The sequence below is a fragment of the Thamnophis sirtalis genome, unplaced genomic scaffold (assembly GCF_051295495.1).
Source record: "Thamnophis sirtalis isolate CommonGarterSnake01/CBP01778 unplaced genomic scaffold, rThaSir2_p1.2 scaffold_2, whole genome shotgun sequence".
Taxonomy (NCBI): domain Eukaryota; kingdom Metazoa; phylum Chordata; class Lepidosauria; order Squamata; family Natricidae; genus Thamnophis; species Thamnophis sirtalis.
Window position 1 is genome coordinate 143,037,637 of NW_028261382.1, and position 26,108 is coordinate 143,063,744.

The 26,108-nt window shown below is 40.3% G+C and overlaps 1 protein-coding gene across 4 annotated transcripts in view; it reads left to right on the forward strand.

Annotated features, from left to right (window-relative positions):
* PRKDC (protein kinase, DNA-activated, catalytic subunit) overlaps nucleotides 1–26,108 on the forward strand; it is a 133,442-nt gene that overhangs the window by 63,317 nt on the left and 44,017 nt on the right. For all 4 annotated transcript variants that reach the window (XM_087707081.1, XM_087707079.1, XM_087707078.1 and 1 more), the window contains 12 exons: nucleotides 7,314–7,451; nucleotides 7,562–7,681; nucleotides 9,279–9,422; nucleotides 9,726–9,877; nucleotides 21,203–21,334; nucleotides 21,889–22,000; nucleotides 22,866–22,990; nucleotides 23,086–23,235; nucleotides 23,452–23,625; nucleotides 24,014–24,112; nucleotides 24,468–24,678; nucleotides 25,776–25,938. In XM_087707081.1, the coding sequence (XP_087563207.1) occupies nucleotides 7,314–7,451; nucleotides 7,562–7,681; nucleotides 9,279–9,422; nucleotides 9,726–9,877; nucleotides 21,203–21,334; nucleotides 21,889–22,000; nucleotides 22,866–22,990; nucleotides 23,086–23,235; nucleotides 23,452–23,625; nucleotides 24,014–24,112; nucleotides 24,468–24,678; nucleotides 25,776–25,938 (1,720 nt within the window). The remainder of the gene's footprint in view (nucleotides 1–7,313; nucleotides 7,452–7,561; nucleotides 7,682–9,278; nucleotides 9,423–9,725; nucleotides 9,878–21,202; nucleotides 21,335–21,888; nucleotides 22,001–22,865; nucleotides 22,991–23,085; nucleotides 23,236–23,451; nucleotides 23,626–24,013; nucleotides 24,113–24,467; nucleotides 24,679–25,775; nucleotides 25,939–26,108) is intronic.

The following is a 26,108-nucleotide window of genomic DNA, read 5'->3' on the forward strand; positions in this document are numbered from 1 at the left end:
GATGTCTAATAGCAACATAAGGGACACGATGACTCAGTGGCTAAGATGCTGAGCTTGTGGATCAGAACGGTCGGCAGTTCGGCGGTTCGAATCCCTAGCACCATGTAATGGAGTGAGCTCCCATTACTTGCCCCAGTTTCTGCCAACCTAGCAGATTGAAAGCATGTAAAAATGCAAGTAGAGAAAATAGGAACCACCTTTGGTTGGAGCATTCTCCTGTGCGCTGCCATGGGTTAACTTTGTCCATTAGCCTAGAGACTGAGTTATGTAATTGTTGACCACGCCTCCTCTGACTGGGATAGTTCAGTTTTTTTAACTCAGCCCAGGAATGGCGGAACAGCATCAGCTTCGAGCGATCTGCCTAGCCCTCCACGACTTTCGAGACCTGGTGACAACCAACCACCTGTTGGTTCTCACAGACAATGTAGCCTCCAAGGCACACGTCAACCGCCAGGGAGGCACCAGGTCCCGGGCCTTGATGCTGGAAGCGGAACGTCTTCACCATTGGGCGGAGACTCACCTGTTATCACTTCGGGCGGAGCACATTTCGGGCACAGCCAATGTACAGGCAGGTTGGCTGAGCAGAACCACAGTAGACCAGATGGAGTGGCAGTTCCATCCGACTCTATTCCAGGAACTGGCTCACCGCTTCGGCCGGCTCCACATGGACCTCTTTGCTCAACCGCACAATGTACATCTGTCAAAGTTCTTCACCAGGTATTACATTTCAGAAGCGGAAGGGACTGACGCCCTTCACGGCCCCCGGCCGGAGGGTCTCTTATACGCCTTCCCACCTCTCCCATTCGTACCGCTGGTCATCCAGAAGATTCTGTTGGAAAAGGCGGAAGTTCTCCTGGTCGCGCCAATGTGGCTCAGACACCCTTGGTATGCCGACCTGGTCCATCTTTCAATTTCCCGACCGTGGAGAATACCAGATGATCGGATACGACTCTTGCAGGGGGTTCTCATCCATCCGGACCCTCAGCTGCTACAATTAGCTGTATGGCACGTGAGCGGGCAATCCTGATGCGTCAGCACTTCTCTGACAAGGTCATCGCCACGATCCAAGCTGCTCACCGTCCGTCCACGACACAAATTTATGAGGCTACCTGGCAGCCCTTCTGCAGGTGGTGCCGGACAGTATCCGTGGACCCACTTAAGTCTTCCGTTCCATGGGTTTTAGACTTTTTATAATCGGGTTTGGACAAAGGGCTAACGCCCAGCACTCTACGTAGACAGATTGCGGCATTATCGACTCTGGTGGGAGGTGCCCAAGGACTTTCCCTCGCTTGTCATCCGAGGGTCCAGTCCTTCTTGAAGGGCGCATCTAAACTCAAGCCACTGGTAGTCCACCGTTAACCCTACATGGGATTTGCCCCTAGCACTTAGAGCTCTCACGGCTGAGCCTTTCGAGCCCATTCATACCATCAGTCTTAGATTGTTGACCCTCAAACCATCTTTTTAGTGGTGATTACATCCGCTAGAAGAGTCTCAGAACTGGCGGCACTTTGACTTCCGGGGGAGGAGTCTGCCGTCGCCAGTGGCTCAACGGAGCTGCCCTCAGAGTTCTGGTCTGTATATCTAAAAGATCTATAGATATCTCTCCTTTCAGGCAAGAAAGGAGCAGGGAGGAACTCAGTCGTTAGAATCCTCTTTGTAGTTCACAGCCTTTTGTTTTTCGCTGTGAACGGAGAAGAGGTTCAACAAAAGCTGAGTTTTTTTTTTACTCCAGCCAGATCTTCTCAGCTGTTTTTTTCAGCTCAAGGCAGGTCGTCCCCCCCCCCCCCTCAGGACAAATCTAAGCTATTTAAAATCAATCCGAGCAGCGACCATTCCTGAGAACCTTTTTATTATTATTCAAAATACCAGCTTCAATTTTATAAAAAACTCCTTTGTCTAACTGCTTTTCAAAATGGCGATTTTATAGCTTCCGCATTTGATATATGATATATTTAATTAGCCCTGTTTTCCTGAAGACTTCTCTTTACTAATTGCCAAAAGTTTATTGAAAGTATTTTATCTTAAATCAAGGTGAGCAGAGATTTTGTTTGTTTTCTTTTTATAATGGCTCCCAAATCAAAGCAATCTAAACGTTTTTTCAACAATACATCCCAAGCAATTGCTATAAAACCGCAGCTTTTGCCTTCTACGCCCTCTACTGGAGATTTGTTAACGAAAGAATTTCTTTTTGAAACTCTTAAAGAATTTAGAGAGGAAATGAAGCAACTTATCTCGGAATTATGTGATAAGCTTGATGCCAAGATTGCTCAAACAAAGGAGGATATGATCGGGGTCATAACTGTAATGACAGATTATATTGCAGGAATGGAAGATAAACTGGAGCTTTTGGAAGAAGCTAATTCTAATCTAACATCTAAAATTGAAATGTTGCAACAGGAAGTTGAAAATGCAGAAAGACAACTTGTTATGACAAATTATAAAAAGACTGCGTTTGCAATAAGAGTTAGGGGATTGCGTGAAAATGAACAGGAGAATTTGAAACAGACCTTTTTTGAGGCTTTCAATCGTTTGGTGGGAAGTCCGGGACTCAACTCTGATTGGCAGATCCAAAAAATTTACCGCCATAATTCGTGGGCAGCAAAACAGAGACAGCTTCCGAGAGACATAATTATATATATTTTTTTTATAGCAATAGCAGTAGACTTATATACCGCTTCAAAGGCCTTTCAGGCCTCTCTAAGCGGTTTACAGAGAGTCAGCATATTGCCCCCAACAATCTGGGTCCTCATTTTACCCACCTCGGAAGGATGGAAGGCTGAGTCAACCCTGAGCCGGTGAGATTTGAACCGCTGACCTGCTGATCTAGCAGTAGCCTGCAGTGCTGCATTTAACCACTGCGCCACCTTGGCTATTTTGCTGCAAAAGAATCCAGAAACGCGATACTACAAGAGTTTTACAATAACAGGCTGCGAATTGATGGACAGGACTTGATCGTTTTCAAAGAAATACCACCCCAAATGTTAAGAGCCAGGAGAGACTATGCTTTTCTAACTAAAGAACTCAGAAATAATCAGATACAGTACAGATGGGAGGTGCCATTTGGTATTACAGTTACACTTGACGACCAAAAACATCGCCTCAATTCTGTTTGGGAAGCTCGAGACTTTTACTATAAGATCCTAAAGGCGGGACTTCCTGAATTACCCGGACTTGGACAAAGACAAGGAGAAGTAGAAGAGAAACAACAAAACACACAACTACAAGGCGGGAGGTATCGTTTTCCCCCTCCGGAAGGGCAGAAGAGCAGAGAACAAGGATTTAGTTATGCTTCCAAAACATTTGCTTAATTTTAATTTGAATAATACTTTGTGACTTCTGTCTTGTATAAAATGGTATAGTGGTATACCGATGAAGAGACATTAAGGCTGAAAGAAATGATGCTGATTTCCTCAGAAAATATACTGTATGGGACTTAAAAAAGACTTGATGGATAACTTTGAACTTTTATATAAATTGTTTATGATTTATTCTCTAGAGTAAGGAGGGCGGAGATCGTGATGTTTCTGGATTGTGGTTTAGGTTGAATGGAGTTGGGAAGTGTGGTGCAGACCGGAGGGTAGTGAAGGTTCAATTAGAGCTTATTTTGAGCCAGAAAGTAAGTTGATTTTTATAGAAACTGTTATTTGAATATAATGTTTGGAAGGATATACCCAGGGAGTTCGAAGGAAGGCGGAGCAAATATGAGAGGAGTACGGATGATAATAATATATATATATGGACACAGGTAGAGGCAGGATGAGAGGAGTTGGAATGGAAACCGAGAGAAATATTTGAGGTGTTTAAATTGCTTTATAGAGAAGGAGGTAAAAGGGACAAATTAAAGGTTTGGAAATGGACAGATATTTAAATAAAGAGATAAGGCCCCTAGCTAGAGTAGAATTTTATTTGATTAACTCACTTGGTCTCAACATAGTTTGAAATCCTGCAAGTAATAAATTAACTGAGATTAGGAATGATGTACACTGCTTAAGTTTTAATAATGATGGGAAGCTGAGCTTAATGTAGAGAGTTTATTGATTTTTCCCTTTTTTTCTTTTTTCTTTTTTTTTATTCCTTTCTTTTTTCCTCTATTTTTTATCTTTTAATTTCTAATCTATTTGGTTTTAATATACTCCAGACTGTGCTTGATAAAGAGCTATGTCGGGAATGGGATCTGGGAAGTCGGAAGGGGGCTAGGGAGGGGGGTTCACGGGGGGGAGGGGGGGAGGGTGGAAATATAGTTTCAATTTCCAAAACAATAAGAATGCACTTGTATACTGTTGCTCTTTTTTCTTTTTTTTCTCTTTTCCTTTTTTTTTCTTTTTTTTTCTTTTCTTTCAATTTTAGTGTAAAATACAAATTGAATAGATTAATGAATAGTAGAAATACACCGAAGTGAGGAGTAGAGGGAAAGAAGAGGGAGGAGTAAAGAGGGAGTGAGAGGGGAATGTAAGGAGGGTGAGATGGAGGGAAGGGGAGAAAGGAATGTCTGAGGGGGAGGGGAAGTAGAAGAGGCGAATGCTGGAGGGGAGAAATGAAAGTTGGAGGGGGAGAAGAAAGGGTGTATGGAGTATTGAAGTGTTATGTTGGTTTTCCATGGCGGAATCTTAATTGCACAGTATATAAGTGATTGTATAAAATGAAAATGAAATAAACAGTTTTCAACGATAGAACTGGCGGCACTTTCAGTATGAGAGGATCTCTGTATATTCCATCAAGACAGAGTCATCTTGCGATTGGACCCAGCATTCCTGCCAAAAATTAACTCCTTGTTCCACAGGGCGCAGGAACTCATCCTTCCAGACTTTTGTCCCAATCAGTCACACCCTCAGGAACGGAAGTGGCATCATCTCAATGTTCGCAGGGTGCTCCGTCGCTATGTGAAGCGCACGGCATCATTCAGGAGATGAGAGGCGCTTTTTGTGTCTTTCCAGCTGGCATCCATGGGACAGAAGGTGTCCTCAAACACCATTGGGCACTGGTTGAAAGCGTTCATTGCCCTCGCATACGTTTAGTTTAGTTTAGTTTAGTTTCACTTTATTTGTATGCCGCCCTTTTCCCTGGGGGGACTCAGGGTGGCTCACAGTTCAAAAAGGGGGGGGGGGAGGACAAACAATTTACAACATAAAAGCACTACATCATTTAAGAACTCAACAGTCATACAATTCGAGTAGGGGTTAGAGTCTTTAACCCCAGGCCAGCCGGGATAGCCAGATTTTAAGTGCGGCGCGGAAGGTCTGGAGGGTGGTGAGGGTCCGGATCTCCACGGGGAGTTCGTTCCAGAGGGTCGGAGCAGCCACCAAGAAGGCTCTCCTCCGGGTAGTTGCTAGTCTACACTGGCTGGCTGATGGAATTCGGAGGAGGCCTAATCTATGCGATCTTATCGGTCTAGTGGAGGTAATTGGCAGTAGGCGGTCTCTCAAGTACCCAGATCCAATACCATGAAGGGCTTTGTAGGTGACAAGTAGCACCTTGAAGCGCACCCGGAGATCAACAGGCAGCCAGTGCAGCTCGCGGAGGATAGGTGTTACGTGGGTGAATCGAGGTGCACCTCGAATCCCAATCTCAACCGGCACCCAGACACATCACTCCCCATTCCACCAGGAGTGCGGCCACCATGGTAGCATGGGCAATGCAAACCTCGGTGGAGGACATATGTAGTACGGCGACCTGGTCATCACCGTCACCCTTCATCCATCATTACAAAGTGGACATGTGTGCCTCAGCGGAGGCTTCGTTTGGGCAAGCATCTTACAGAGGGTTGTAGCATCATCTACGGCCCCTGACCAGCCTGTGTCCCGCCCTTGAAACTCATTGCTTTGGCATTTCCCATGCTTGGATTCCCCAAGCAGCGCACAGGAGAACGACTGTTGACTTACCTGAATGGTCCTTCTATGTGCGCTGCGAGGGGAATCCAAACCCGCCCTCAGCTTCGGCTGGTCCGGGCACTGGCACTGTCTCAATCTCACACGCACACATTGTGTTTACTTACCTACTTACCTTCTAGTCTGCTGATTCCTTTGCTTCTCTTGGATCGGCTGAGCCTTCGTACAAAACTGAACTATCCCAATCAGAGAAGGCGTGGTCAACAATTACGTAACTCAGTCTCTAGGCTAATGGACAAAATTAACCCCTGCTTGGATTCCCCTCGCAGTGCACATAAAAGGACCGTTTAGGTAAGTCAACGGTCGTTCTGTGCCCCTTCGGTGTTTAGTCATGCCGACCATATGACCATGGAGACGACTTCGGACAGCTTTGGCTTTGAAACGGAGATGAGCACAGCCCCCTAGAGTGTCTAGAGTCAGGAACGACTAGCACATATGGGCAAGGGGAACCTTTACCTTTTAATAGTAACATAGTTTCTCCATAAAATACTATCTCCTTTTGAGGAAGACTTAAATACATCAGTAGTCAGTCACATTATCATTACAAATATTTACAAATATTTCTGTGGCTGTGAGAAACAGGAATGTTCCAACATTACCTCAGCCGCAGAATAAATAGCCATGCTTAACATTACGTTGTCAAATTAAGCTTGATTATAATAATAACTGCCTTGAGTACATTGTGAGGAGAAAGACAGGGATAAGGCTGGATCAAAATTTTCCACTTCTGGCAAATTTGACAGTTCGTCATTTATTATTCTTTATTGTTTTACTGGACATTGGACAAAAATGCTTTCAACACTCCAGTTACAATGCTCCCTATATAAAAGCCTTTAGGGTTTTCCCCCCAATATATTGATCAAACTTCATAAGGCTAGGTTTCATTTATTTTTCATATCAAATGATAGAGCCCATGGAATGTGCAAACCATAGGAACTGAAATGAACACTCTACTTGGGATTTTCTCCCAAATCTAAAATGAAGTAATAAATTAGGTGTGTAATAAATAGCCAAGCAACTTTTGTTTTATTAAACCATTGTTTATTGGAGAGCTCCAGATAGAATCCAGGGAAATGTGGAGAGCCTTTTAGTTACATTATTGCAATAAATCCATCTTTCCCAAAGTTTCGTTGCATTGTTCTCATTGTTTATTTGTGTTCATTTTGGGGTTTGGGATTTTTAGGGGAGACCTGTTTGAAGTGAGAGATCAGCACATGGAATATTAATTCAGCTCATTCTTCATTTAAATCAAGTTTCTTGTGAACATATTCTTTAAAAAAAATAGAGCTTAAGAATATGTTCAACTTTGAAAAATCTTGAAATAACAGGATATAATATATGCATTCTTTATGGGTAGTGTTGTTATAGCAAAAATCTGAACAAAAAGGAGAGATAGGACAAAAATGAAATTAATTATTATTCTAAAAGGAGATTACAGATACTGAGGTTCCAGATGATGTGATGGAGTTAGAAATGGATGAGCTCAATCAACACGAGTGCATGGCTTCTATGACAACCCTACTCAAACATATGCATAGAAATAATATCACACCAGTAGTAGAAAAAGTAAGTAATACATTGTAGCTTTGTGGAATTGACAAATACCACTCTCAGTTAAACTAATTTGTAATAAGTATGTTTTCAATTTATAAACCTGTAATTTTTTGGGTATTCAGGGTACAAATGCACCTGAACTTCCTCCATGGATGAAATTTTTGCACAGCAAACTGGGAAATTCTACTGTTCCTCTAAATATCCGTCTCTTTGTAGCAAAACTCATTGTGAACACAGAGGAAGTAAGTTCTTTTTTATGATAGAGAAAAGTATTGTAGTATATAGCTGGTATACCTGCATTTCTTTGGGTTATTAGAGAAGCTAATATTGAGATTAGAATAATCTCCAAACTTTACAGGTAGTCCTTGCTTAATAACTACAATTGTGACCAGCAAGTCCATTGTTATGCACCATGGTATCACATGACCATGCCAGGCTTACAATGTCATTTCCACTTCCAGCGTCAAGGGGGTAACTCTGGTCATTCAGCATATCACATGACCTCAACCTACAATTTTACTTTTACATTCTCCAATACTACTTGGTAGAAGCTGGTTGTGAAGCTTGCAGATGCAATCACGTGACTATGGACTGCTTTAACGGTTGTAAATATGGGTCAATTGTGGAGCTCCCAAATGGCGATCCTGTGACTGGGATGCTGTGATGGGTGTGACATCCGTGAGATCTGAGGATTGGTCACAAAGCTGGTTTTTTTCCCCACTGTCATAACTGAACAGTCTTTAAACAAGACAGTCAGTATATAATAATAATCATTCTGATGGTTTTATTAAATTTTTATGAACAAGATTTTCAAGTGTTGCCAGAAGTGACAAAAACTGCTTGTTCAAAGTAAATGTAGGCATAGCAAAATCAAATAAACTCTGTCTTTGATCTAGTGAGGTTTGGGGTTTTTTGCAGCATGTTAAAATATATTAATTTTCTAAGCAAGTATAGATTCCTAACTGATTTCTTAAGTAATTAATGCAGCTAGTGTCTCCTATGTGAGGTGGATTCATGAATGGTTCATATGAGTAAACTATCATCATATAATATTGTTATTACCATGTATACATTTTGACTGTAAATGGACATGGGTGCAAAATAACTTTAATATCATTCAGTCTCTGTGCTGTGGGTCAAAATAAATCCTCCCAACACAGTAAAAGCTGCTTCTTATTCAAACGTTTTATCAAGTCTCTTGAACTAGCCTGGAGTAAGGGATGATAATTACTTGGCAAAATAGTATATCTTCTAGACAGAAAACCACTGCCCATACAATTTGGTTTGTAGCTTTATGAGCAGCATTAGAATTTACAGTGTGGTTAGCTGTTCATGAAATAAAGAGTACAAGGACATTCTTATGGTCTTAATGGGTGTCCTGGTAGACTGCAATGTTATCTCCCCTGTGATAATTGATTTATCCCTCTACCTCTACCCAGTTATTTGAACTCATACAAGTTTGTGCTAGCTGAGAATAGTTTAAGTATGGTAGTTTAAAAAGCAGTAAAACATGATGATTCAGGAGGTATTCTGTAATCACCCAGAATTTTGTATTTTATATTTTGTACTGTTGTGGGTGGCAGTTGACTGATATGTGCTAATAGAGGGATTTGATTGAGGTAGTTCTTATATTAATTATGAATATAAATCAGAGGTTGAAATACTAATGTGTTATGTAATCTATCTGCTTAGATATTGTGTAAGGCATGACATGTGTTTGCATTGTTGAGTATTTGTATGGGTAACCTTTTAAATAATAATTTAATTTGATTAGAGGTAAATAACAAAGTTAACGTGCAACAAATTTTACAATTGCAATCTTGGCTTTTTCTTCTCCAGGTTTTCCAGCCTTATGCAAAGTGGTGGCTGGGTCCTTTACTGCAGCTGGTCGTTTCTGGAGATAATGGAGGAGGTGGAATACATTACATGGTGGTGGAGATAGTGGTCACTCTGCTTTCATGGACTAATGTGGCAACTCCTAACGTAAGAAATGTATTTGGTTATCGTAAGGAAGCCATATAAACATGGGCGTGCCCTCCCTCTCCTCTCCCCTCCCTCCCCCCATCCCCCCTCTTTAGTACATATATTCTTGATAGGACAGTGGCTAAGAGAATTTTGTATTGTTGGGAAAAAAAGACTTTTCTGTCTTTTCTGAATATTTATTAGTCCTAAACAGGAAGAATTTGGCAAGCCTGAATATAATGTGTTTCAGGTACCATATATTTTGTCATTTTATGAGAAAAGAGGAATATTTGCAATATGCTTTTTCTAATTCTTTCATAACAGGGCAACATAAAGGATGAAATCTTGGCAAACAGGTTGTTGGAGTTCCTAATGAAAAATGTGTTTCATCAGAAAAGAGCAGTATTTAGACATAACCTGGAAATAATCAAGACAGTAATAGAGTGCTGGAAGGAGTGTCTGACCATACCTTACAGGTAAACGATGGCAATAAAATGTGGTTGTATATGCAATTCTCCAAGAGCTGTAGCAAAGATAAGAAGGGGTGACTTTCTGCACACTATTGAAATACAACAGCATCCCCAGCAGGCATTGGCCATACTAAAAGATGCTGTAATTGAAGTTTAGTAGTTGTTGGCCTGCTAGTTTATATCAAAGCCTATTGTCAAATCTGCTTTTTAAGTAAATTACGACTAATCTGTTATTTATTTGGTAATTCGAGATATTATATACAAATTAAACTTGGATTATGATTTCCTCTAGAAATATTAAAATCATGGAGTCAGTACTATTAGAAGATTATATGAGGAATGACTAGGGAAATAGACCCATTTTCTATTTTTATGGAAAAAGGCTTCTACAGTGTAGTAGTTGAAGTTGAAGTTTAATAAACTTATATGCCGCCCAATCCCAAAGGACTCCGGGCGGCTTACATAAAAGACAATTTAAAAAGTACTAAAAAGTTTAAAAGTAAGAAAAACAAAGCAGGTTAAAAACACAACACACTCAACCGTAGTGGGGCTGGACCTCATTCAAGAGGTCAACAGCCCCAGGCCTGCTGGAAAAGCCAGGTCTTAATAGACTTTTTGAAGGCCGCGAGAGTGGAGAGGGTCCAGATCTCTGGGGGTAGATCGTTCCATAGGGCCGGAGCAGCTACAGAGAAGGTTCTCCCCCGAGGAGCCGCCAAACAACATTGTCTAGTTGACAGCACCTGGAGAAGGCCCACTCTGTGAGATCTTATTGGTTGCTGGGAGGTATGTGGCAGAAGACAGTCCCATAGGTATCCAGGCCCTAAGGCATGCAGGGCTTTAAAGGTAATGACCAGCACCTTGAAGCACGTTCGGAGACCGATCAGGAGCCAGTGCAGCTCGCGGAGGATGGGTGTAACATGGGTGTATCTAGGTACACACAATATTGCTTGCGCGGCTGCATTCTGGACCAATTGTAGTCTCCGAACGCTTTTCAAGGGCAGTCCCATGTAGAGCACGTTGCAGTAGTCGAGTCATGAGGTGACGAGGGCATGAGTGACCATTTGAAGTGCCCCCCCAGTCCAGATAGGGCCACAACTGGTGCACCAGGCGAACCTGGGCAAAAGCTCCCCTGGTCACAGCTGACAAATGATGTTCTAATGTCAGCTGTGGGTCCAGGAGCACACCCAAGTTGCGGGCCCTCTCTGAGGGGTGTAAAATTTCACTCCCCAGGCTTAGAGATGGAGTATCTGGACTATCCTTGGGGGGCAGCATCCATAGCCACTCGGTCTTGTCAGGGTTGAGTTCAAGCTTGTTCATTTCCATCCAGACCCTAACAGCTTCCAGGGACTGGCACATCACTTCAACCGCTTCACTGAGTTGGCACGGGGAGTAGAGATACAACTGGGTATCGTCCGCATACTGATGGTATTTAATCCTGTGCCGGCGAATGATCTCACCCAGCGGCTTCATGTAGATATTAAATAGGAGGGGGGACAGGACCGAGCCCTGCGGCACCCCTTATTTAAGGGGCCTAGGGGTCGACCGCTGTCCTCCAACCAACACCGACTGCAACCTGCCAGAGAGGTAAGAGGAGAACCATCGCAAGACGGTGCCTCCCACTCCCACCTCTTCTAGCCGTCGCAGAAGGTTACCATGGTTGATGGTATCGAAAGCCGCTGAGAGGTCAAGGAGCACCAGGATAGAGGAATGTCCTCTAGCCCTGGCTCGCCAGAGATCATCGGTCAGTGCGACCAATGTGGTTTCGGTGCAGTAACCAGGCCTGAAACCAGACTGAAAGGGAGCTAGATAATCGGTTTCATCCAAGGTCCGTCGGAGTTGAAAGGCCACCACCTTCTCAACAACCTTCCCTACAAAAGGGAGGTTGGAGACTGGACAATAGTTTTTAAGGACAGCTGGGTCCAGAGAAGGCTTCTTGAGGAGGGGTCTCACCACTGCCTCTTTCAAAGGCTGCGGGAAAGATCCCTCCTGAAGAGAGGTGTTCACAATCCTCTGGATCCAGCCTCGTGTCACCTCCCTGCTGGTTGAAACCAACCAGGAGGGGCACGGGTCCAGCAAACAGGTGGCGGCACTCATCACTCCCATGGCTTTATCCACTTCCTCAGGAGTGGCAAGCTGGAACTCACTCGACAAAACTTGATCAAGACCCTCCCTCGGCATCTCTACTGGCCCTGTCCAAATGGAGTCTAGGTCTGTCCGAATCTGAGTGACTTTGTCCGACAGAAACTGAACAAATTCCTCAGCTCTTCCCTGTAAGGGTTCCCCGGCGTCCCTCCCGTTCAGAAGGGAGCGGGTTATCCTAAACAGGGCAGCCGGGCGAGATTCTGCGGACGCAATAAGAACGGAAAAATGAGCACATTTTGCCACTCGTATCGCCACTAGATAAGTCCTAATGTAGGCTCTTAGTAGTGTTCAGTCGGATTCGGAGTTACTGGCCCTCCTGCGTCGCTCTAGGCATCTCTTTTGGTGCTTCATCTCCCGGAGGTCCTCCGTAAACCAAGGTACAGTGGTATTCCAAAAACGGAAAGTTCATGAGAGGAGTGACGCGGATTAAAATTCAGTTAATTTTTTTTTGAGAAATTTTTTTATTGTTTTAGTTAAACAAAAAAAAAAAAAGAAAGAAAAAAACCATCTTTCGTTACATCTTGTTGAAAGCGTATCGAATGGTTACAAATATATTCTGTGTGTTTCTTCCACAATCCTTACATATGCTTCATTCAAATCAGGTTGTACATTTTAAGTCAAGAAGAAAAAAGTTATGTATTTTACTATCCCTGTACCATAATTCTCATTTAGTTACCATTGTTTAAACATGTTTTTATCTAGAATCATTTATATTAGAAGACACAACCACCTACTGGCATTCGTTTGCAATTTCAATAGATCTCCAATAACGTTGCACCTTTATAACATATTCTAAAATTAATTCGGTTAGGTAAGATATCTAAGCATCCCCCCCCCCCCCCGTAACACCCCTGTGTGTATCATTAAATATTTTTCATTAACATTTCATTGTTATTATTGTAGTTAACTAAAGGTTATTTACTGTTTATCTCTCCTCTCCTCTCCAGGCCCACACAATATTATAACTATATAGCCGTCTTTAAACAATGATTCATTAATAAGATTTATAGGACTTTTCCCTCAAACCCAAATTAGTTAAATACGTGCTAAGAAAATAAACATTAGACATCTAAGACAATCTAAGAAATATTACTTCTCAAATGTTTTATTTTCATTTTCATTTTCAATTCATACAGTCACTTATATACTGTGCATAACCGGGGCCATATAACATTGAACAATAACCACAGCCATCCTTGTCAAAAATACTCCCCAGAATACAAGCCCAATAGACCAGTGGTCCCCAACCCCCGGTCCGTGGAGTACCTGGCACCGGGCCGCGCAGCGGCCGGGGGCCATGATCGCTGCAGCGGCCGGGGGCCGCCACCAAAGGACCTTCCCGGAGTTGCTTTTCTGAGCAACGGGGAGACAGAAGGGACAAAGTACCATCTGTTTTGCCCATGCCACGAGGGCAGCAGGAAGACTAGGACAGGATCTCCTCTTGGCTCCAGCCAGGGAGAGAAGCAGCAGAGAAAGGTAAACCAGCATTTTATATTTTATTTGCTTTATTTGCTTTGCGCCCGAGTGGGGCGGGGAAAACACCTCGCCAGAGGCTGCTGGAGAACTCTTTCCAAAGAGAGGGTCTGGGAACTGGGCGGGCGAGATTGGAGCGGGGAGCCAGGGAGCGCACTTGCTCCCCTTTCCCATGGCCTGCCTTTCTCCACGGAGCCTGTGGATGCGGCTGCTGGCTGTGCAGGTGGCCTGGAGGGAACCCCCGAAGCTCCTGGCATGGCCCTGGCATTGGAGATCCGCGTTTCCAAAGCGTAGCATTATTTCACTCCTCTCCTGTTTTTTGTGGGGGGAGCTACGAGAAGCGGGTGGTGGCACTTGGGGAATATTTGTGTCCCCGGGAGATCTGCTCTTCCCCGCCCCTTACCTCCGAAGGGGAGGCCAGGCGTGGGAGAGAGTGCTAATGATAATGACCGATTCCCTCCTGTTTCTGTGGGTTTTGGGGGGGTGGGGAGAGAAGGTAGTTGCAGAGCCTGGACTGAAGTTAGGAGGCTGACTCGCTACAATAAGCAGTGACCATTATTTGGAGGAAGAAAAAGCATAGCAGTGCGACGGAGATTCACTCTTTCAGAACCTGCATCATCTTTTTTTCAAATTAAAAAAAAAAAAGCCTTTTAAACATTCTTATTCCTAAAGGCAAAAAACCCCATGAGGCTTGCTGGAGAACGGAGCGGAGGTGACGTACGAGGGGGAGGCTGGGCGCCATGGTGGGGGAAGCTGTTGCTGAAATAATTCGATCTGTCAGGAACTCGGAGGTGGGGGGGAGGTCAGTGGGAAGCCTTTGCCGGCCCAACGCCAGCCGTAGCTCTGAAGTTGCTTTCCTTTCTACTGAATCCCCTGCTCAGCAAAGCAAGTTGGGGGAAATCCTTTGCGCCGGCTAGAAAAGGTCTTCACTCACTCCCTCTTGCAGCACGCCCCGATGTGAAAAACGCCGAGATCGGCACACTTGGGGCTGCTGCTGCTGTGATGTCCAGGGAAGCTCCGCTGGTCTAGAACCCATCCACGGGGGGAGGGATCGTCTTCCCGAATGGGCTGGTAAGGGGATAGAAAAGGTTTTTCTCCAGTTCCAGGTTTCAGCTTCTTGGCTCCATTATCTCATTATCTCTTTCCAGCTTCTTTTGTTGAGCCTCTAATTAAGGTTCATTTTTATGCCTTAATAAAGATCACCTGGTTAAAAAGAAGGAAGAGGCTCCACTGGTCCGGAGCCCATCTGCAGGTTGGGAAGGAGGGAGAGACAGACAGAAAAACAGACAGACAGAGACACAGAGAGAGATGCACACACAGAGTGAGTGAGTGAGTGAGTGAGTGAGTGAGTGAGTGAGAAACAGATAGACACACAAACATACATATACACACAGAGTGACAGAGAGAGGAAGGGAGGGGAGAGGGATAGAGTGATAGAGAGGGAGGGAGAGACAGACACACACAGAGTGTGTGATTAAGTGAGTGAGTGAGAGATAGACACACACACACACATACACACAGAGTGACAGAGAGAGAGGAAGGGAGGGGAGAGAGATAGAGAGAGCTTTCAATTTGTAGGGATGTAACCTGGCTGTTTTTGCCTGCTCTCAAAAAGATGAGCAGGGTTGAACCTGGCTAATAATTGGAGGGGAACCCACCTGGGAATCTCAGTACTGTATATTTAATAGTAAAATATTAAAAATTGTCCAAAAGCAACAATGACAATTTTCATACTACTGCTAAGAAAATTACGACACATCAATAAAATTATAGGAGCTGAGTTTAACTCAAGAGAAACTTTTCTAAAGGTAGACAGTTATATAACAATTCCACAATTCTGAAAGAACAAGCTTGTTCTATATGAAATTTAATGCTACAGTAGAATGAAGTAACACTGAAGGTAAGTGCAGGTAGTCCTCAATGCACGACCACAATTGAGCCCAAAATGTATGTTGTTAAGTGAGAAATTTATTGAGTTTTGCCCCATTTTACAATTTTTCTTGCCACATTTGTTAAGTGAAACAATTTTTTTAAATCAATCATCCCCCCCCCCCCCCCCCCGTCAATGGTGTCCCTTACCTAAAAGTCCACTGGGTAATTTTGGTCATTTGCTCTCAGATGAACCAATCTCACTGTTGTTGCAGGAAAAAATGGCACAATATTTATTTATTAGACTTATATATGCTGCTTTGGGCTTCTGATGTTCGCTGCAGCGCAAAGGCTCCTGGGCCGTGCGCAAAAGCTCCTGGGCCGTGCGCAAAGGCTCCAGGGAAGAGAGGGAACAACGCCCCCCCACCCCTGCGCGCGCTCAGCGGGCCACGGTAAAATTATCAAAGGCTGACTGGTCCGTGGCGATAAAAAGGTTGGGGACCACTGCAATAGACCACTTCAACCCTCCATACACCCTTTCTTTCACCCCCCTCCAACTTTCCTTTCTCCCCTCCAACATTCCCCTCTCCTACTTCCCCTCTCCCTCTATCATTCCTTTCTCCCAATACACTCCCTCCCTTCCACCTCACCCTCCTTCCGAACCTCTCTCCCACCCTCTCTACCCCTCTTTCTTCTTTCCCTCTACTCCTCCCTTTGGCGTATTTCTACTATCTATCAATATATTCAGCTTCTTATTTTTACACTAGCATTAAAAATGCAACAGTATACAAGTGCAATCATGTTACTTTAAAATCTGGCACATACTATATTTCCCCCCTCCCCCCTATGATCCCACCTCCCTTCCCCCCCCCCCCCGACTTCCCAGAGCCCATACACGGTATAGCTTTTTATCAAACACAATCTAAAATATATTAAAACCAACGAAATTAAAGAAAAAAGAAGGAAAAAAAAAGGAAAGAAAAAAAAAGAGAGAGAAAAAAAAGGTCAGTACAGTCTCTACGTTGAACTCAGCTTCATGCCGTTCCACAAACTTTAAACAGTTTACATTATTCCTAATCTTAGTTGTTTGATCACCTACAGGGTGTCCCCAGAAGTTATTTGTGAGTTTATCTTTTAACTGTACCCTTCTCTAACTAGGGGTATTATCTTTTTATCTAAGTATCTGTGTATATCTAAACCCTTAATATTATCCCCTTTGTACCTCCTTCCCTCTATGACAATTTAAATACACTTCAAATTATTCTATTAATTTCCTCTTCCAATTCTTTTCATTTTTGCCCTTGTTTATGTCTATGTATTTTGTTTATGTTCATCAGTACTCCTCTCAAATATGCTTTACTTACATCCCCTACAAATTCCATGAATATACCCTTATTTGTATTCAGAGCAAAGTATTCAGATAGCAATTTTTTTTTAACAATCATTAATATACTTTACATATCTAAATAAACCCTAAACTCTCATTCGACCTCCAAGACCTTCTTGCCTCCACTACCCTTCCCAATTCCATCCAAACTGAGTTATGGTCCAAAAAGACCCTCGCCGCAATCTTTGTCTTCTTCACCCTAGAAAATAAATCATTAGCGATTTATATAAAGTCACTCCTTAAAGGGGATTGATGTCCATCAGAGAAAGAGGTGAAGTCACGCACCTCTGCATTTCGAAGTTGTCCATCAAGTCTTTTTCCCTTCTAGAATTAAGTCAAATGCGATATGTCTTCCAAAGGGATCTGCTTCAATTAATTCAGCCTTAATGTCTTTTACAACTATACCATTTTTCTTTTCCGTAGCAGAGGTCACAAAATATTGACCAAGTTCGGGGTCAAACAAACATTTTTAATCAGTTAATATTTTCTTTCTCTGGTGTAAAGAGTTCAGACCATAACTCCTTGATCAATGACCGATGATTATTCAAGTTATTGCAATATGCCTTGTTTTCCCATTCGTCTGGTAGTCATACGGCTAGATCCTTGTTCCCTGGTCCCTTGCCCTTCTGGAAAAAGGAGATGGTGCTTTTTGTCTGGTAGTTGTGTGATTTGCTGTTTATCTTGTTTTTCTCGTGGTTTTTCTCCAAATCCAAATAATTCCGGGTGTCCCACCTTCAGATTCTTGTGATAAAAATCTCGGGCTTCCCATACAGAGTTGAGACGATATTTTTGCTTATCAAATGTAATTATTATACCAAATGGCACATCCCATCTGTATTGTATCTGACGGTTTCTGAGTTCTTCCACTAGAAAAGCATAGTCTCTCCTGGCTCTTAGCATTTGGGGTGGTATTTCTTTCAGAACAATCAAGTCCTGTCCGCCAATTTGAAGCCTGGTATTATAAGACTTTTGTAGTATCATGTTTCTAAACTCTCTTGTAGTAAAATATATAATTACATCCCGAGGGAGTTGTCTCTGTTTTGCCACCAAAGAATTGGCGCGGTAAATTTTTTCGATCTGCCAGTCAAAATTGGACCCCAGTCTTTCCACCAGACGGTTAAAAGCCTCTGAAAAAATCTGCTTCAAGTTCTCCTGTTCGTTTTCACGCAGCCCTCTGACTCTTAATGCAAGCTCCATCTGTTTATAGTGTAACATAACAATTTGTTTTTCAGCATTATCAACTTTTTGTTGCGCCACTTCAATTTTGGATGTCAAGTTAGTGTTGGCTTCCTCAAGAACCTCTAGCTTGTCTTCCATTTCAGAAACATATTCTGTCAATACAGTTACAAGTCCCACCATATCGTCCTTTGTTTTAACAATCCTAGCATCAAGCTTATCGTGTAAATCTGCATTAAATTTCTTTATCTCCGCTCTGAATTCTCTGAGCATTTCTAAATTCTGCTCTCTAAATTCTCTAAGAGTCTCAAAAAAAAGTTCTTTCGTTAGCAAATCTCCAGTAGGGGGCATAGAGGGTGGGGGCTGCAACTTGATGCCAGGTGCGTGGGATGTACTCCTAAAAAGAGATCTTCCCGAGCTTAAATTTGTTGCCATTATATCTTTACTTCAAGTAGTTATTCAACAATTAATCAAACTCTGCTTTTCAAGAAGTGGAGCTAATTAGTAAGAGGCTATTCCTTTGATCTTTGTTATCACTGTCTTTGCCGAGGAGTCAGAATCGCCATCTTGGGAGCAATTACACAAAGGAAGCTCTTGTAAAACTGAAGCTAGGATTTTTTTTTAGAAAAAGCAAATAAAGTTCTCAGGTACGGGCTCTGCTTGTATTAGTTTCATATAAATATCTCAAAAATTGTCCTAAGAGGGGTTTCCTTGCCTTGCGCTGTAAAAACAGCCGAGGTTTCTGGCCGGAGGTATGACACAGCTTTGGTTGTCTCCCCCCTTCCGTTTGCAGCAAAAAAAAAAAGGCTGCAAACTTCAAAGAAAGCTCTTACCAGCTGGATCTCTCTCTCAATCTTCTGGCCTGAAGAATGAGATATCTGCTAGGTGTTTAGGCAGATAACGGACCAGAAATCTGGGGGCAGCTCAATTAAGCCGCCGCCAACGGCAAAGTCCCGCCCCGGAAGTCGACAATCTAAGAAATATTAACATTTCTATCTGACAATCACCCAAAATATACATTAGCATTTCTATGGCTTAGATATTTATCCTAACTAGGGTTATTATTTCTCTATTAGTATCATAGTAAATTTATGTTAATGGATAAACATTCAGTGGTAATCTAAAACAGTCTATAAGGTACTAAAATCTCTACTTAATAATCATCAGAAATTAACTAGCTTTTTTCCATCAACTAGCATTATTAACCAGTATCTTTCCAGTAACAAGATGATCTTTCCTCTCTCGCCAGCTATTGTGTCAATTCTCTGTCCAGGACCTTTCCAGGGTTTAAGACTTCTCTCCACACATTGAAGCTTAAACGATCTCTCATGTGGTTCTGTTGCCCTTGAGTTGTTGTTAGTGTAAGCTTAACTTTGGTTGTCAGGTTTATTTCTGAATAGATTTGTCTTATTAACTCCATCTTTTTCGCTCTTTCTTTTTCTCCTATATTTTGGAGTTTTTGGTGGAGCACCAAATTATCAAAGTCACTTTTCCAGCTTCCCTTCTTTCCACCTTCACTCACGTTTACTCCATTTATAAGTTAATCTGAGTTCTTATCTTTGTTTTCTGTATTTTCATTCGCTTCTTTAATTTCTGGGGCTGCAACCCCATCATCTTTTTTGTGATACCCCATAGTTTGTCCCATTTCTTCTCAAATCTCTCAAGTTCTTCTGAGAAGTTTTGAAGTCCAGCCAAAATGTTTTGAATTATCAAGTTTTCTTCATCTGAGTATTGCTCCATTTTTTATAGTAAGGAAAAATATAAAGAAAAAGCGAGAAGAAGAATTTGGTACTATCTGCCACTCTAGCCTGTCACAGATTTTGAAGAATATATCTATTTTTATTTTAAATCTTAAACAAATGTTCTTTTATGGTTTTCAAAAAAGAAGGGTTCTAAAGTTTTTCTTTTCTTTTCCAATTCTTGCCAAAATATTTTACACACACACCACTATTTGTGACCTTGGGTCTTTATCAGGTTTTAAAGAGAAGTTCCAAACCCTTCTGTTGCACAGTCAGTGTGGTCAGATAAGAGTGAACAAAGGATACATTGTTACAGCAGCAAAGGAAAAAAAGCTTCAGACTTGGGCTTCCAAGTGGCAGATTCGACTATTTTAAAACCTTTTTCCTTAAGTATCTTTAATATGATATTGTAACAAGTAGAAGAAGAAATTTATTAAAGTAAAAAGAGTTTTAATTTAAGCCAAAAAAGTCAAAGTAGTAAAGGGAAATAGAGAAAAAAAAGATCCCTTCACCTCAAGCGGAAAAAATGGAAACGTTGCAATCACTCAATCCACAAAAGATCGTTACAGGCAAGAGCAAAAAACTTTCTAAGACAGTCCAATAGGGATTAAATACGCCGCTTTGTTCTTGCTTAAGAGACTAATTTAGCTTAAGAAAAGAATTTCTTAAGGCAATCTTTTAAAGGAAAGAAAAAAAAAACCTCATGTCAGCGGGGGGGGGGGGCTGCCTGTTGCCGCTGGTTGGAAACGCTTCCCTTGGGTCGATCAGGGACTTTACGATGTCCCTGCGACCAGCAAGGTCTTGTCTTCCCAGTCACCGTCTCTTCAGGACAGTTTAGGTCCTGCCGGACCATCCAGGGGCAAAAGTGTCATCGGCGGATTCAGACAGTCGAATCCGCACAATGTAACGTTGCGACGTTGGCTCTTCCTCTCCAAAATTCAGTTAATTTTTTACATCCTATGTCTTCCCCCCCCCTCTCCCAGGGCAAGCCACTTTATTCCTAAAGCTTTTATTTTGTAATTTGTCTCAACTTCAGCTTCATACACATGCTTAGGTGGGTGAGGCACATTGCATTGTGGGTGTGGGGCACACAGGCAGCGTTATCGCATGCACACGCACAGTTTTGACACGCATTTACAAAAAGTTTTGCTATCACTGGCCTAGACCAAGGCTTCAACTTCATCTATGGGATATCTTTTATTAGATGCCTCCATTAGACTAAATCGGAAAGTATTTTAATAAGAATTATGTTTTTGCATCACACTAAATCATTTTTTTGTGGTGCCCAACCTCGATAAGTAATCCCAGCTATTGTTCATGATTTATGGTTTATTACTGTATGTTATAGTAATTTGTCCAGTTTGCTAACAATCTCTATTTAGGTAAACTTTCTGACTTAGTGTGATGAGTGATTCCACTTATTAAGTGAGCAACATTTTGCTGTCTATTCTTTCTCAATACAAAACATTAACCTGATAGTTTTGATTGATACCAACAGTTACTTGTTATTTTCAGTACCTTCATCTGTGTCTTTGCTTGCTGCAGGATAATATTTCAACAATTTTCTGGTGGAGATCCTAATACAAAAGACAATTCAGTAGGAATTCAATTACTAGGAATTGTTCTTGCTAATAATTTACCTCCATATGATCCAAAGTGTGAAATAGATAGTATAAGGTAAGAATTTCAACTTTCTGATATTCCTGTTTAGGTACATTGAGCATTTAAACTTTTAGCCAAGAAGAAAGTTATGAAAATAGGAGATGATTCCCAAGTGCATAGATTGGAAAACAAATAATGAAATTGACATACAGTATAGTTATCAATGGTCATTTTCCTAAAGAACTTGATTTTTTGTTATATTTCATATTTATAAATATGTTTCATAAATACTATGCTTGTACATGTTTCAAATATGGGAAAGAGGTAGATGTGTTGGGATAATTTTCAGTGAATGAAAATTAACCCTCTTAAATTTAGATAATTTATAACATAATTGGGAAAAGTAAAATGATCTATTGCTCTGGAGCTCTTTAGACTTTACCTGAACATTTCAAGATGTAGTGAAAGTCGTTTACATTTAAATTACATGTGTGCACTAGACATTTGGTAAATCATTCTGTTGCGATTAAATGTAAAATGAGTGAGAAAATTGTGTGTTTTAATGTATGTCAGGGGAATAAATATGCATTTGTGGGATATTGTGAAATAAAATTTCTCATTTATGTTAGTTATTTCCAAGCTTTGTCTAACAACATCGCTCTGATAAGATACAAGGAAGTATATGCTGCTGCCGCTGAAGTACTGGGACTCGTTCTTCAGTACATTGCTGAGAAAGAAAATGTGAGGATAAAATGCTTTTATGTTTTATTATTTTATTAAAGAGTTAGCTTTTAAAATCAATTTAGTTTTCAATCTAGTACCTAAAATACCTTGACTCTAATACTGGTACGTAAAATACTTTGACTAGTCTACAGGTAGTCCTCAACTTATGACCATAATTGAGCCCAAAGTTTCTGTTACTAAGTTAGACAGTTGTCAAGTGAGTTTTGCCCAATTTTGCAATCTTTTTTTTTTTTGCCACAGCTATTAGATGAATCACTGCAATTGCTAGTACACTGCCATTGTGAGCACACTGAAATTGTTAGTAGTATGGTTGTAAAGTGAATCTGGTGCCTCCATAGACTTTGCTTGTCAGAAGGTCACAAAAGGTGGTCACATGACCCCGTCATAAATATGAGTCAGTTGCCAACACCTGAATTTTGATCATGTGACTATACGGATGCTGCAACAGTTGTAAGTGTGAAAAATGGTCATGTCATTTTTTTCAGTGCTGTTGTGAATGATCACTAAACAAATTGTTGTAGGTCAAGGACTAAATAGCATTGAAAGGCCCCGTAGAACAGTGATATTACAAAAGTTTAGATTTACCTTGCTGGATCTCCTGAAAGGTCCTTCTAGTCCAGGATTCATTTTCCAGTACAAACCAACTACTTAACTCTTAAGAAGCTGTGTAAGAAATAGTTTATGATAAAAGAATCATTCATTTGTCTCTGAATGGATATTTATAGGCACTGAAAAAGAAAGGTAGCATTTATGAAATGTTCCTAAAAGGTCAATTTCAATTAGCAGCAATAGTTTTAATTATTGCCAAAATATTTGGCCAATACGTTAAGTTTTTAACATTCACATACTTTCATTTTTTCAGACATTTGAAGGTCCAGTTTATGACATGGTCATAAAACAATTAAAGCTGCATCAGAATACCAGAGAGGACAAATTTATTGTATGCCTGAATAAAATCACAAAGAGCTTCCCTCCCCTTGCTGATAGGTATATTAGAATTATGAGTGGTATTGTACTGTTGAGATTATGAGCTTAATACCTTGGTCTAACTTCCTGTACTTTTTGTTTTTGGTCATGGGAAGATTTATGAATTTTGTGTTCTTTCTGCTACCAAAACTTCATGGAGTAATGAAAACTCATTGTTTGGAAGTAGTCATGTGCCGTGCTCAAGAAACAGCTGATATGTACTTAGAGTTGAAGAGTAAGGAATTCACTCAAGTTATGTGCCACAGGTGAGAGATGGTGGGATTTGTAATTATATTTTGGTAGAATAGTCCATAATAAAATTTCTTTGAACAAACTCCACTTAAGAAAGTGGGAGTAGATCAAAGGTTTTTTTTCCCATTTTGCCTGATAAAAGATGGAATTATGTCCTTTGTCAGTTTCAATAGGCCATTTGATACAATCCCCCATGACTAATAAAGGTGTTTTATTCATTTTCCCCTTAGAGATGATGAAAGGCAAACGATATGCTTAAATATTGTGTACAAGATGTTACCTAAGCTGAAACCAGCTGAAGTATTAGAACTACTTCCTTCAGTAATGGGATTCATTTCTCATCCTTCACCATTATGTCGGGGCCGAATGTATGATGTGCTCATGTGGATCTACGATAATTACAGGTAAAGACTCAAGCATCGATAGTATTATAAATAAACAATCTGAAGCTATTTTAAGTTTTCCAGGATTCTAGACCTCTCTCTGTGGTCTGTAATTTTAATTTAATTTAATTATTTCATTTAATTGACAATTAGAACAATTAATCAATGGAACAACTTGCCTCCAGAAGTTGTGAATGCTCTAATATTGGAAATTTTTAAGATGTTGGATAACCATTTGTCTGAAGTGGTGTAGGGTTTCCTGCCTATGCAGGGGGTTGGACTAGAAGGCCTCCAAGGTCCCTTCCAACTCTGTTATTCTATTCTAATATATTTTATCTAGTGAAAACCATCATCAATATTCTGGTGTGGGTGACTGAGGTTCAGTAGAGCATGCATTTTTTTTTATCAGTGATTCAGAAAGTCAAGCAGATGAGGAATCTTCACAAGTGCTGAAACTGGCAAAAGAATGTTTACTTCAAGGACTGATTGATGAAAATTCTGGACTACAGTAAGTAATATAAATTTTATTCTGAAATTGAATTGTATCTATTGCAAAATTTTGCCTGTATACACATGCATTTACAGAATAAACACTGTATAATACCTTTAATTTTTAAATTGAACTGAAATATCTTGTTTATTTAAAATGATATAGAATTGCAATCTAAATATCTTAATAAATTCTGAACCTTTTTTTTATAAAGATTAGTGTTAAGCAAAACTTTATGTCTTTAGTTTGGGAGTGATATAGAGGTAATCCTCACCTGCCATTCATAAGGACCTAAGGATATGTCATACACTTTGTTCATATATTTACACAGCTATGGATTATCTGACATTTGCATATTTATTTTCTTTTATAGATTAATTGTTAGGAATTTTTGGAGTGATGAAACTAGACTACCAACAAATACTCTTGATCGCATGTTGTCCTTACTAAGGAGTTTGTACTCTGACAAAATTGAAACTCAGTATTTGAGTCTAGCTACAAATTTTCTCCTTGAAATGACAAGCAAAAGCCCAGATTATTCTAGGAAAATGTTTGAATATCCGCTTTCAGAATGTAAATTTCAGGTGAATATATATTATTTTTCAAGGTTATAAAAGATTGTTGGAGTACTTTCTAAAAACTAAAATGTTGTGGATCAGAAGTAAAACATTTTTTTAAAAAATGTCATAATATTGTAATTTTTATGTTAATCTTTGTTTGATGATTACATTAAAAAACATGGAACTGCATTTCTGTTTTACCCTTGATATATTTTATTAATATTAAAATTATCAAACTGGTATATATATTTCATAACAAATAAAAATGGAAGAGAGGAATATGGTGAATTATGCTATTCATTATTCCATATAAATGTTATTCATCTCTAAAAAAAGGTATGAACCTTCCTTAATTTTCTTATGAAATATTTACAATGGTTGTATGTATTAATATGGTGTTGCCTACAATTTGTTGTGATTATTTTTAATGGGGAAAACGGGTAATGTTTTCCTATTTTTACAAATATGTGAGCCAGTGATTTGAACACTAAATGGGCAAAAAAAAATTTGTTCTGAGTATTTAACTATAATATAGATTTATATACTATATACAGTATATGTAGTTTTACATACTATACTGTATAGTTTTTTTAACTACAATGTTCATAAAATACTTTTAATTTATAACTAACAACAGTCAGGCAGGCTAGAAACTGTAAGACTGTGAGTTCTAGTGCTACCTTAGGCATGAAAGTTGCCTTGAGTTACTTATCAAAATAATAAAGGTGGGAAATAAATAAATAAAAATAGATAAGACACTATCATTTTTAAAAACTGAAAATCTTAAAATTATCTCAAGGAATGAATCTCTTTTAAGTAAAAGTCAAAGTAGTTTTTTTTTCAAGCTAATAGATGCATGCATTGATTAAAACTGCAAACTTGTTATTGGTTTTTCCCCCATATATTGATCTTTGATATATTTAAAAATAGACAGCAAATATACAATATAATAATTAAAAATAATAACGCAGCTTAAGCATGTGAAAATTTAGTAATCTCTTTGATTACTATCCTCTGATAGGATTCTGCAGAATATATTTGCATAGGATTATAATGTTTGTGTTGACATCAGAGTGGTGATATCAAGATGGCTTTAAGTATTTCATATATTTGTTCTCCAGGATTTTGTAATTGATTCCAATTGGCGGTATCGAAGCACTATTCTTACCCCGATGTTTGTGGAGACTCAGACTTCTCAAAGTACTGTTACACAGGAAGGATATTTGGGCGGCCAACTAAGAGCTACTCAGCAACAATTTGAATTTACGCCCACCCAGAATATCAGTAAGTATCTTACAGATTTATTGTTAGGCATTAGCATGTTATAATAAAAGAGTTGAACCATAATGGACATATGATTATGTTTTTGTAACATTAAAGAATCGTTCAATACAAAATTATATTTTTAATATCTTACTGGATATCATTGATTATCATTTTTTAAAATATGTCTT